Source organism: Phoenix dactylifera, chromosome 8, assembly GCF_051530095.1.
Source record: "Phoenix dactylifera cultivar Ajwa chromosome 8, Ajwa_hap1_PhDact_Kaust_v1.1, whole genome shotgun sequence".
NCBI classification, from domain to species: Eukaryota; Viridiplantae; Streptophyta; class Magnoliopsida; order Arecales; family Arecaceae; genus Phoenix; species Phoenix dactylifera.
Window position 1 is genome coordinate 23,257,787 of NC_143197.1, and position 12,840 is coordinate 23,270,626.

Sequence of the window (12,840 nt, forward strand, 5' to 3'; positions counted from 1 at the left end):
AATTATTGCTGAACCACTCAGCCTCCAATCACATCATTAATGTAAACATCAAGGTACATCTTAAGTTGTCTTTACCTGTTGACACTGACACCACTAGATCAGTGTCAGGAATATAGTTAGTTAGTAACAGATAAAACAATATTAAAATATAATATTATTTAATTATAAGATACCAAATAAGGTGGTATTTGATGCAAATCTGCTCCTTTTGGTATCTGTTTGACAAGTCACTTCATGTCAACCCATGACAAGATTGCCCTGGGTTTTCCTACATTTTGGAGCTTAGTCTCAGATGTATATCACGTCCCTAGTCCTTTTTGTTTTACAGAGCTCTTTAATTGAGCACTTTTCTCTGCTTCAATTTGAAGGGGATTCCTCAACAACCAATCCATGAGAGTTTTGAAGGTGTAACCTCCCATCTGGAATCGGAGGCAAGTGGCAAGGGGCAACCACCACATAATCATTGGGCATTTCCCCTACAAGCATACAAAGCTTTCATGTGGTATCATATTTAACACAACAGAATAAAATGATCCAGATTTTAATAATTAATAAATCTAAATAATAAAAAATATTCATAATTTTTTGTTCACAAAAAAATTTATATTAATTATTCTCCGAATATTAATCAAATATAAAATCTATAAAATATTTTCAAAATTAAACTAAAAAATCAATACTAATTCTAAACTATATTGATTCGATTAGTTCTTGTCCTAATCACATGTCCATAGAAGTACCTTGTCAATGACTAATTCTCTAGATTTGTAATTAAAGAAGAGACGAATAATAAACTCAACAACCCAATAAGTAATGAATGACTTTACTAGATAATCTATAAATATTCTTACCATTAGCAAGCATATAAATGATATTATTACATCTAATAAATAAATCCAAAATATCTACTATGGCTCAAGTATTCATATTCATATTTATAAGTTCAATTTGAAAATATCATGTTCGATTCAATAACCTTTTAACTATGATCATATTATTTTTGTAACAAGACTAATAGACTTAACTCTTGCGGAGTAAGGCCCTGTTTGGGGGAGCTGTTAATAGTAGAGCTTTTGGAAGTAGAGCTGTTGGAAGTAGAGCTGTCTGAAGCAGAGCGTTTATAAAAAGCTATTTGCTATTTAGTAACTACATTTCTAAAGTGCTGTGGCATTTTAATATGAGTTTAGTAAACAAACTGAGAAAGTACTTTTGTATGACAAAATGACCATAAGAGACATTAGTAGTATTATACAACAAAGCATAATAAAATATAATATGTATTAATACATAAATATATGATATAGTATAATATTAATGTAATGTAATATAATATTATTATAATATAGTACTATAACATTATGTATTATAGAATAATAATTTAATATAATATTAAATTATTTAATATAACATATCAATGTATTATGATATAATGTAATATAATATTATATTTATAGTATAATATAATAATAAATATATAAAATATTATAATTATTAGTGTAAATTAATTTTTCATCCTTCTAATGACCATTTATATCTCTAACAAATTTTCTAGCTAGGTGATAAAATTGGTTAAATAATTACTAATATTTTTATATTTATTTATTTAGATCAGATTATTTGCCACTTACTCATTATTTACTTTATTTACTTTATTTATTATTTTATTTCATGAAAATATAGAGGGGTCGTCGGTCATGGGTGGTGGCCGGCATGGTGGCTACCACCATGGGCAGCCATGAGCCCCCAAAAAAAGAAGAAGAAGAAGAAGAAGAAGGAACAGAGGCGGTGACGTTGAGAGGAAGAAGAAGATAGAGAGGGAGAGGGAGAGGATGGGTGAGAGAGGAAGAGGCGGGATGAGGGTTTTGGAAAAAAAAAGTGTGATTTAAATGGAGGTATTTTGGTCCAAAAAATGCTTCCTGACAAAGCTAAAAACAGCGTTTTCGGAAAGCTCCAAATTGGAGCTTCTTCCCAAAAGTTATTTTCAGCTTCCCGCAAAAGCTGAAACAGCTTTTCGAAAATTTTACCAAACACCATTTTTTTATTTAAAAGTACTTTTGGAGGGCCAAAAGTCTATACTAGCACACTTAGTCCCAGCAAAGTAGGTCCATAATATTGCATTCTTAATACCCTGTTAAATCTTTACAAAGTAGGTCCAGAGTAATCAAATACTGGAACAGTCAAAATACAACCTTCAACCCCCATTTAGTAGGGTCCATAACATAGTCAAACTGGTTGCCCAAATCCAAATTTTATCAACACTCTTTACAAAATAATATAAGTAATATTCAAACCAAAATATGCATATTTCATATAAAATCTAAAACAAAAAATATAATATTTCATAATAAAATATTACTTCTGATTTACAAATCCATTTTTCGTTCAAAATACAATTTCATAAAATTCATAAATCCCATATAAATAATTTATAATTTATCTAATGTCAAAATTTATATTAATTAATTAAAAAAATAGAAAATGTAGATCATTACTTATCTTCAGAGTATACAGATAAATTCAAATAAATTCTAAATTCTCTCTCAAAGCCTCGATGAAATGATTATAGTGTAATACCCCTTGACAATCTTCTTCTTGTTCGCACGATTGCACCGTTACATAGAATCAAGTTCGGTAATCAAAAAAGATACAAATAATTTTGAAAAATAGAAGAAAAGGATGAAGGAAAGCAACAAGGTCAGATGGTCGTATCTAATGGCCAGAGTTGGTCTAATCGGTTAACCCAATCAATCAAGTCACGAAACGAGGGTCAAATCGAGGTAATGATAACACAACAGAGATTGATCATGATGGAGTCCAGTGATGCCCGATGAGAGCCAGGATAGGGGCCAACATATTGTGTAACCATCAGAGTGGTTTAAGACCCCTTTGTTGGGGTTGGCCAAGGTAGGGACCCTCTGCTGGGTCTACCCAACCTAAAGGAAAGGGTGAGAGAGAACGAGAGAAGAGGAAAGAGAAAATGAGAGAGAGGGTGATGAAACAGGGTGTCACCATGTCTCTTAGAAAAAGAAAACAGGGAGGAGGGTTGACAAGTGGAAGGCTGGGGAAAAAATGAAAATAAGAAAATTTTAAAATAGAGCTTGGTGATGTTGAACCAAGCCTTAGCTTTCTTCTCGATGACTAGGGCTTTGACATCAATCGTAGGCCGTCAAGGAGGGATGGCCGAAGAGGAGGGGTAGGAGCTGGTTTCAGTAAAATAGGAGAAAGATCGGTGTAGTGAAATAAAGGAGGTCTCCAATTCGAATTCTAGTGATTCCTCACTAGCAAATAGGCTAATGGCGGTGCTTCTCGAATGGAACATGCAGGAAAAGAAACTGACTTCCCTGGGAGTTCACATCGATGGGAAAGTTTGATACCTCGATATTGGCTTTTTCCGCCTAGGGCCGTAATATGTTCCAAAGGATGGACATAATAGAGGCAGCCAATCAACATAGATTGATCCGATATCTGATTCAAATCCGATATCGTACCTATGGGTACATAAGAAAGGTATGGAATCGATGTTTTAATGAATAGATCCTATCTTAGCTTCAAAAATAGAATTCAAAGAGATCCAATAGGAAATATTACTCCAAATCATATAACTATATTAAAATATACAAAAATACAATTAACCAACATTTCTCGAATTTGACAAAGAGTCAAAAAAATGGTTTGTTCCTCTTATTTCTCGAACCGAGAGATTCATGTATCGGCATCTTGATGCATATAGATACAAATGTACCCATACTAGCAAGAATTTTTAGGAACCTTTATTCTTTAGAAGATCTATCTTATATATGGTACTGCATGGTTTTACTTTTTAAGAACTCTAAATCATTCTTTTGAAGCTCATCCTTTTTATGATAAATTATTCGTTTGCCCTGAAGTGACCTACCTACAACTCCTATTATATGAAATGGGTTCAATGTCCAATTATGAAATCTTTGGAAGAAGAGGATGAATCGAAACATAATTGATACACCAAAACGGAGCGCAAAGAACCAACCAGATTGACCTAATGGATAAATCAGGAATACTCTGCCTGCTGTGGCGGGGCGGCTTTTTTGTTTCGACGGCCTTCACTTCCGGCAACATTGACCGAAGGCCTCTTCTTTACCTCAAGACACGATAAACGTCAATTTAAAACAAAAATAACAATTGGAGCAGAGGGAGGGAGGTGGGAGAGAGAGAGCGAGTTGAGACTCCGTTACCTCGTCTCCGACAAGAATTGGCTATGGCTACGGTAATGGTGGTGGATGGTGGTGAAAATCCAAAGAAAGAGACAAGAAGAGGAAAGTATGTGGGTGGGTGCGGCCCCATGGAGGAGTTGCGGGAATTAAATAGCCTGCAGAGAGTTCCCCCCTTGCCTTGATAGAGTTTGAGGTGGAGGCAAGGCCGTCTCCATCTCAAAAAAGCGCTCTACCCCAACTAGAATTGGGAGCATGCCTTCAAGCCTTGCTTTGACACCAAGCCAGCCCAAAGGCTTAGCCATACATGGACTTCGCTAATAAATGGACCAGGCCGAGCCTCACAAAGACCTTGCAATTGACAAACACAATGTCATTCTAGAGGTAGATGCTCCAAGATAAGTCAATGCTAGATGAAGTTCTATCAAGGAAATGACTTGGAGACATATGAATCACATTTTAAATTTTAGGTGTCTTCTATAGTTATAAATGTTAATAGGCCTTTTTTTTTCCTTTTCTTCTTTTCTTCTTTCCTTAATATGCACAGTGAGACCTATTTGTCAAATGGTACGTACATTGGAAAGAAAAGAAAAATCACACGCAAGCTCTTGCTCTCATTTCTAGCAGTTTCAAAGTTTTACATTCCATAGCATTCAAATACATAAACCTCAAAGTTTCCATATATGCAATATAAAGAAGCCCTACAATGCCATTCCAAATAATATTTCTAGACCTTCAAGTTTCCCATGCTTTCATTGGCTAATGTTGGAGCCCCAAGCTAATCCCAAACTCCCTGAAAATCTTCATCCCATCACTAAATTGTCATGTTATTTCAAATTGATTTAGACCAGTGGAAGGTAAAGCACGAAACAATACTCGTATAGAACGGGTACATATCTTTGTACTTTTAGCAGGTCCTCTCGGCCACTATATGGGATTATGAACGTCACAAACCACTAATTAAAGGGCCTTTCTTGCCCACTGCTTTGTGAGAAAACAACCCGGCCCCTGCCCACCTTATTGCCTTCTTTTCAAGAAGATAAGGACCCTCACACCATTAACAAATCAACATAGATTTTTCAAATGGAATCATAACCTTTGGTAGCTAAGCTACGTTTACAAAAAAAAGAAGAGAAAAGAAAACTATTAGAACCAAAGAACTCCTAGGTGAAGACTTAACAAAATAATAAATCCAAGAGTGGAGTTCTTAACCTATAAATTAATAATTAAACTGTCAACTAAAGGCTCTCTCCAGACACGTCGCCCTGCCCATTAGTATTCTATATATTGTCGTGCTTTGCAACATTGATATCTAACATGATAAAATATATATTTATCTTTGAGATGCCCAAATTAGTAAGCATTGGGTGCCGATTCTGTGGTTTAGGTTCAGTATGAAGTGGAAACTAAGTTCTCACTTCGAATCCATCTGTCATACATTATACACTTTAAAACCCGTGCTAATAATCCAATCACATCTCAAAGATACATTGAGTGAAATGGACCTAAACAACACTAGTAAGCGGCTTGAAGCCCACCGAATCCATATAATTTTCACTCTACTTGCACCATGTTCCTGCTAATCCCTCTCTCTCTCTCTCTCTCTCTCTCTAGTAAATACGAATCGATGGGCTTCCAAAATCCAAACCCAAAAGTAATTAAAAAAGATGCGAGCTTGATATCTAAGGAGAGGTCATGGTGAAGCTGTGCCACCTCCTGAACTTGTCCCTACTCACTACTACATATATATGCTCTCTTAGTCAGACATATGGCAAAAGTCTATGGCTCTCCTTCATTGCATTGGATTCAGTGGACTGCAACCGAGGCTATAAAAAGCACTTCCACTCTCCCTCTTCTGAGTGCCAAAAGAAAGATACCTCCTCCACCCCTTCCCTGTCCAAAGCAACTATCGTTGCTTCTCCTTCTCCCTCTTCAATTCTCTACCTAACTCCACCATCACAGACTCTTGCATCGCACACAAGAAGTCAAACGTAACCAGAAGCAAACATAGAGGCTAATAATTGCAGTAAGTGTACATTTAATCCCATGCGCCGCGTCTTCGATAGCTCCTTTTTTTTTCTTCTGTTTTTACTTTTTGGCAAGAAAAAGAGAAGTTACCCTATCTTCTGATAGATACAACCAGCTTTGTCCATATATATGTACAAAATCCTCTTGCTCTCTAGGTCATATAGTATCCGATCACAAAGTTTTAAAAGAAGTGGTTTTCATGGCTTACAGGAGTACTTCTGCTGAGATAAGCTGGGTGCTCAAGGATGCTAGGCTCTAGATAGATAGCTCTGGTGTTCTTCTTTCTGCTCTGGTTATTGTCTCATGATGTTGCTCGCCACTATGAACCAGGTGTACTTTCCGAGAATTCCTTCAGTTGGGTGCCGGCAGGCCGGAAGGCCGACATTTCCTATGGGCTCCTTCCAAACACGCGTTCGGAAGGGCAAGGTGGTGGTGGTGATGGGAGCGACCGGCACCGGCAAGTCGAGGCTGGCAATCGACCTGGCGGTTCACTTCGGCGGCGAGGTCGTCAACTCCGACAAAATGCAGCTGTACGACGGCCTCGACGTCGTCACCAACAAGGTCACCGACGAGGAGACTTGCGGCATCCCCCACCACCTCCTCGGCGGGGTCCCCCGGGATGCCGAGTTTACCGCTTCCGACTTCCGCCGCGCGGCCGGGCGGGCGGTGGACGCGATCGCGCGGCGCGGGCGGCTGCCGGTCGTCGCGGGGGGCTCGAATTCGTACATCGAGGAATTGATCGACGGGGCGGGGAGGGAGTTCCGGTCGAGGTACGAGTGCTGCTTCCTGTGGGTGGACGTGCAGTCGAAGGAGCTGCACCAGTTCGTGGCCGAGCGGGTGGACCGCATGCTGGAGCGCGGGCTGGTGGAGGAGGTGCGGGGGATATTCGACCCCGAGGCCGACTACGGTAGAGGGATTCGGAAGGCGATCGGCGTGCCGGAGATGGACGGCTACCTGCGGGCCGAGGGGGAGGGGGCCGACGAGGGGGCGAAGGCGAGGCTGCTGGAGGCGGCCATCGACGAGATCAAGGCCAGCACCTGCAAGCTGACCTGCTGCCAGCTGCAGAAGATTAATCGGCTGCGGGCGCTGCCGGGGTGGGACGTCCGCCGCGTCGACGCCACCGACGTGTTTCGGAAGCGAGGAGAGGAGGCGGACGAGGCCTGGGGCGAGCTTGTGAGCAGACCCAGCATTGAGACTGTTCAGAAATTTTTGAACCAAGACGAGAAGGTAGAAGAGAAGGATGAGGGGCAGGAGGAGGAGGTCTTCTTCGTTGCGAGCAGCTGCGGCAAGGAGGGGAAGAGCATTTTGGCCAATGGAACAGTGGTGCCGGTGACCGAGGCCGGCGCCGCCACCATGGTAGTGGGGGCCACCGTGTGAGAGCGGGAGAGGCGGGGCCCGCGTCACGTGTGGTGTGAGGTTACGGACCGGTGAGTGGGTAGCGGGCCCCAGAGGTGGGCGCCGCGTGCGCACAAGTGGGTGTGGTTGCTTTCAGAGCCGTTAATGGTTCCCTACTAATAGTATATTAAATAGACAGAGAGTGCGTGCGTGCGTGCGTGCGCGCGTTTGGGTCGTACGGTTGGACGATGTTCGCGGCTGCTATTTCTGGGGCTCGCACGCCCGGGTTTTCGTACGTTGTGCGGCCGCACCGCCATGGGTGGCCGGCCCGGCTTAGCATTACTTTCTCTTTCAATATCGCTCGCCGGGCATATAAAAGGCTTTTGGAGTACTAGTGTAAAGCCACTCCTTTTCTTCTTCTTTTTTTTTTGTGTCTCTCTTACTATGTAGTTTCCTTCTATTTGATGAGCATGGTTTTTGATCTGTACTGAGATATTGGCTTGTGTGGGTAATGATCAATAATATATGCGCGGAGTTTTCACAAAAAATAATATATGGATGGATGCATGCGGTTGCTAAAAGTTTTAAATGTAAGTTGTATAAAAAAAAATTAGTCATGAATTAGATGCTAGTATTTCTTCTCCATAAAATTGTTTATGATTTATTTAATATATTATGTTTTTAATTTAGATAAGGTTCATAAATCAACGTGACTTGGATTTTGGAGAATGCACAGAATCGGAAAAACAGAGAAGGTTAGCATGATCTACATCCTGTTTGATGCACAAGTCAAGAAGAGAAAAAAGAAAAAAAAACACACTATAGAAAAGAAAAGGAAACGAGAAAATCTAATCCAAAAGAAGGAAAGGTAATGAACCCCAGATATGAAAGAAGAGAATAGACTAGTTTTTTACTCTCTAAATCTCTCTGGAAAAGAGGCATGGAGAAATCACTTGTTTTCATTTCTTTTGTTGTTATTCGTGACTACCATATAGAATGAGAGATTTTAACTTTTTCGTCTAATTCTCTCTCTGTTAATATTTATTTTTAAGTTTCTAACCAAACGTGAGAAATGCAACTATGCTCTCTAGCTCCTAATCAAATAAAGGATTCGAACTTTCCAATCCTCTTTTTTTTTTCATTTTATCTCTCTAATTCACCCAATCAAAACAGGTTTAAAAGAGGCAAACCTAATCATGCTTATTATAGAAATTAAAAAAAAAATCAATCATTCTTTTATAATGTTAGGATTTGGATTTCGATTACATGAGTATATATAGCATGAATCGCAACTATAGTTTATGAATTAATATCATGAAGTTGATCAAATATTAGTTCTAGAATTAATATCGCGACCGCATATTATCACAAGACCCTGATAGCTAGCTCTATGAATTAATTTCAAGACACATGTTAAAAAAAAAATAGAATCACATAAGGATACAAAGGTGCAGCTAATGCAAGCCACATAATAAGATTGGTCCTTAATGTATCGGTATAAATTGATTTATCACGAGGCATAGATCGATACAATATACCAAAAGTATCAGCTAAGACTTTGCAATATGCTTGTTAATTTGACTTCCTGATATATTAGTTGTTTTCACGAACCATCGAAATAAACCACCTTGTTGATGAGATTCTTAAGATGCAATTTTCTAAACTAGGTGAACTATATAAAAGGTCCTCCGGCTAGCTGCTTATGTACTCAAAAATAATATCATGAGGACATGAGGTGTGGTGTGGAGCAGTTCAGACAAAAGAATATATATCTTGGCATGCCCTCATCAGCCTCGTCTTACATATCAAAACTTTTTCTGAGGAGCATTTTACATATCAAAACTAAGGACATCTAGAATGAGGTCTAAGGAAGAAGCCAAAGGAGGGCTTTAATTTGGACCAAGCAAAGCATAGGCTGTGCCCATCTTTTATCTTGGTGGAACAGCACGCCTCGCAAAGTACTTTTCTAGTGCGTTAGAAATAGGAACGTTGAAGTCCTAACAATTCTTATATCCTGTTATATATGTTGAAGGACACACATGAAGTGGAGAGAGAAAAGCAAAGCAGGCCAAGCAGGTATCTCAGGAACATAGAAATGATGGTGTATCATTATCTTCTTCTTGGAGTGCCTTTTTTTATTGGATGCCATGCTCTTGTTAGGACGGTTTTGGGGAGTCACTAGCATATTGAAGAGTAATGACAACTTTCTAACAAAAAAGAAAAGGAGAGCAATGGCAGCAGAAGAGTCAGAAGGATGCCTTTCAATCCATGTCTTGAAGCATTGTTTGCAGAAAAAATTCAAATAGCAACACTAAAAAATCAAACAAACATATAGAGGAATTTACTATTCATTGCCATCATTGATAAAATCTTGAAGATAGCCTACAATCACGTACAAAAAAAAAAAAAAAACTGAATAATAATCAGGGCGATGCATGGTAATGCATGTGTTTAGGCTAAAAATCTCTCTATCTTTCCAATTTCTATTTGGTAGCTCTTGATGAGGCAAACCACTGCTATTATCCGTTTATATAGGCTACGGTATTTTATGGAGAGAAAGACCCAGATCTAGGGTTAATTTTGATTTTGGACACAAAAAAATAATCACCGAGATGTACCTAGGCTCGAAGAGCTTTACCAATCATATTAAACTTTTTGGGATTCACCGGTCTAATATCCAACCTGTTTTTTTACAATGGAAAATTCTGATCAGTGGCAATCCACAGTTAAAGATAAATTCTAACATTGCTAACTACTATCCTATTTATTAAAGTTCCGTTGGAGCTTGGCTAACTGATGCTGATCACACACTATGGTTTATTTAGTAATTCCGTGGACTTTGAATAGAGAGTGAAGGTTGGTAGTATGGGCATGCAAGTGAACACGCATTTTTATATCAAGCAAGTACAGGTGTGATGCACAGGGCATGAATGTGTTGGTGCAGAGGGATGGCCTACAAACCTCCCATAGGATATGGATGTTCCGATTTCTATCCCACTCTATTCCGATTCCAATTCGGACCGCAAACCAAATGTGCCCTAAATTGATGAGAAATAGATCAATAAAATATATCAGGCTTAGTTAGATAACAAGTCAAGACAAAAAAATCTCTATTATGGAGGTAGGACTGCAAATAGGTCAGGTCGACCAGTGATCAGATTCGGACCCAACTTGATTAGACCTGACCAATCTCATATTTGAAGACCATAGATTGGATTGGGTTCAAAAATTGGACCTAACCTTAAATTAGGATCTTGTATGGGTTACGTATTTTTCAACCCGATCCAAGTTGCATTCATCCAAGTCTAATTTGGATCAATAATAAATGGGTCCAAACCATCCCAAATCCGATCTAGCTTGATCCAAAAACCTAAATCACATAAACAATCTTCTTTGTCACTCTAATATTTTTCCTAATTTATTCTATGAACTCTCATTTAAACCAATTCCTCTTTTTCAGCTATCTTCAATTAATTATGTTTAAAAATTCATATTTCATTACTTATTTTGGTGAATTACTTATTATAATGCCCTCAAGTATACCGATATATTTTTTAAAAATTATAATTTTTAAACTTATAAATAAAAAAATTATTTTGATGAAATTAAAAGATTTTAAATCAAAATTCAAGTTTAAGTTGACTCTTTTAATTTTGTTTAATTTTTAGTGATTATATATTTAATTACTAATTAATATATTTCAATTAAAAAATATCTAGATACTTAATTGGAATTGCAAACCCGACCCGGCTCGATCCTAGCCCAAATCCTAACATTTCGGGTTGGGTTGACCATAATTGATCTCGACTATATCCAAATAACCTAATAGGTCAAAAATCTTTTTCGCGTCTAGCTTGATCCGATCCACTCAATTAATTGGTTGGTCTAGTTCTAAATCATGATCTGAATACGAAATCGAGTCGGGATCAGGGTCGAGCATGTCTCAGTCTACCCATACTCATTTGTAGCCCTATGTGGAGTGTAGTAATAGGGTTATACCAAGTTATTTCATGTCATGTATTGGTTTGTACACCACGATAATGGTATGTTGCTTTTACCAGTCTCAAAGTCTCAATTTATACGGATAAAGAAGATTCAAGTATGCCTATAACTTTTGTTGGTAGCTTATAGGATTCTTCGATATATTAAAACCCTAAAAAGGCTAATCTATAAAACATTTCAAGCCTTGACTAGCAGTAGTAAGAACCGAAAGACATGTCAACTCACAAGGGGAAAGAGAGAGAGAGAGAGAGATGTAGAGAGAGAGAGAGAGAGATGGAAAAACATCACTAAAAAATCCTATTAAGTTCACCAAATTATTTACTGAGAGAATTTCACCAAATTACAATTGGTTACATGTTTATTTATAGAGATCATAAGCAAATTTTTAGACAAACTTATATTCAACAGTTTTTTAAAAGCCTCAATAATCCTTTGCAACCGATTTTGCCCCTAAAAAAGTAGATTCAAAAACTGACTCTACTCTTACATTCCATATTAAACACATAACTTTCAAAAGAAAAAAGAACATAAATTCTTTATCCATTCTCTTGTTTGGGTAGCTTAATATTCTAGGAAGCTATCACAATGACATTTCCAATTTTATTATTTTCATGCTAAAATTCAAATTATGTATGATTCAACATAAGTTCTTTTTAGTTCTAGGGCAAATTGTTTCCTAAAATTGCAATCTGGACATGATTTTTTTTTTTTTAATGTTTTGTTCATATTCTTTAGACAAAAATGTCTCCTTCAAAAGTATGCTCAACATCATTCTTACAAAGAAGACATGCAAGATCAAATATTTTTTACAGCATGTGTTTTGCAGCATGTGGTTTGTACTATAGAGTGCTGTGCAACTTTCATTAGCCGCCATCAAAAAATGGACCTCTATCAACAGTGATGTGCGATTGGCACGTAAAATTATCTTATTTGACCACCATTTATTTTTAAATAGTAGTCATCGAGTGTTACATACAAACGGTACATTATAGTGGATCCGTGCTCAAACACACACAGCCGGTTCGATAAATTCTGGGGCTGAAGAGGGAGGAAGGAAAGGGAAAGACCACGAGGTGGGGTGGGGAGGCCGTGGGTCCCAATCCCCACCGGAAGGACAAAAAAAATAAAAGAGCTTTTTTTTTTTTTGCTTCCCCCGCGGGCTGGCCCCATGAGCACCGCGCTTCGTTATTTTTTTTTTTTCCTTCCATGGTGCTCTTCCTCCGGCTATCTGAACATTATATTATATCAGAAACATACGTCCCATATGTACAATATCTGTCAGATTATT

At 38.2% G+C, this 12,840-nt stretch overlaps 1 protein-coding gene across 2 annotated transcripts; it reads left to right on the forward strand.

Moving 5' to 3' along the window:
* The first annotated feature begins 5,920 nt into the window (after window positions 1-5,920).
* Window positions 5,921-8,708, forward strand: LOC103708034 (adenylate isopentenyltransferase 5, chloroplastic). 2 transcript variants are annotated; one of them, XM_039124027.3, is made up of 2 exons: window positions 5,921-6,213; window positions 6,546-8,708. In XM_039124027.3, the coding sequence occupies exon 2, from the start codon at window positions 6,606-6,608 to the stop codon at window positions 7,590-7,592; it is 987 nt and encodes a 328-aa protein (XP_038979955.1). In that variant the 5' UTR covers window positions 5,921-6,213; window positions 6,546-6,605; the 3' UTR covers window positions 7,593-8,708. The 2 variants fall into 2 exon arrangements, with proteins under 2 accessions (XP_038979955.1, XP_089781116.1); XM_089924990.1 differs by lacking the exon at window positions 5,921-6,213 and having other exon boundaries at window positions 6,224-8,140; window positions 8,241-8,708.
* Window positions 8,709-12,840: the final 4,132 nt, after the last annotated feature.

Coding starts and splice junctions, on each gene's coding strand:
- LOC103708034 (XM_089924990.1), top strand. CDS start 6,519: ATGATGTTGCTCGCCACTATGAACCAGGTGTACTTTCCGAGAATTCCT.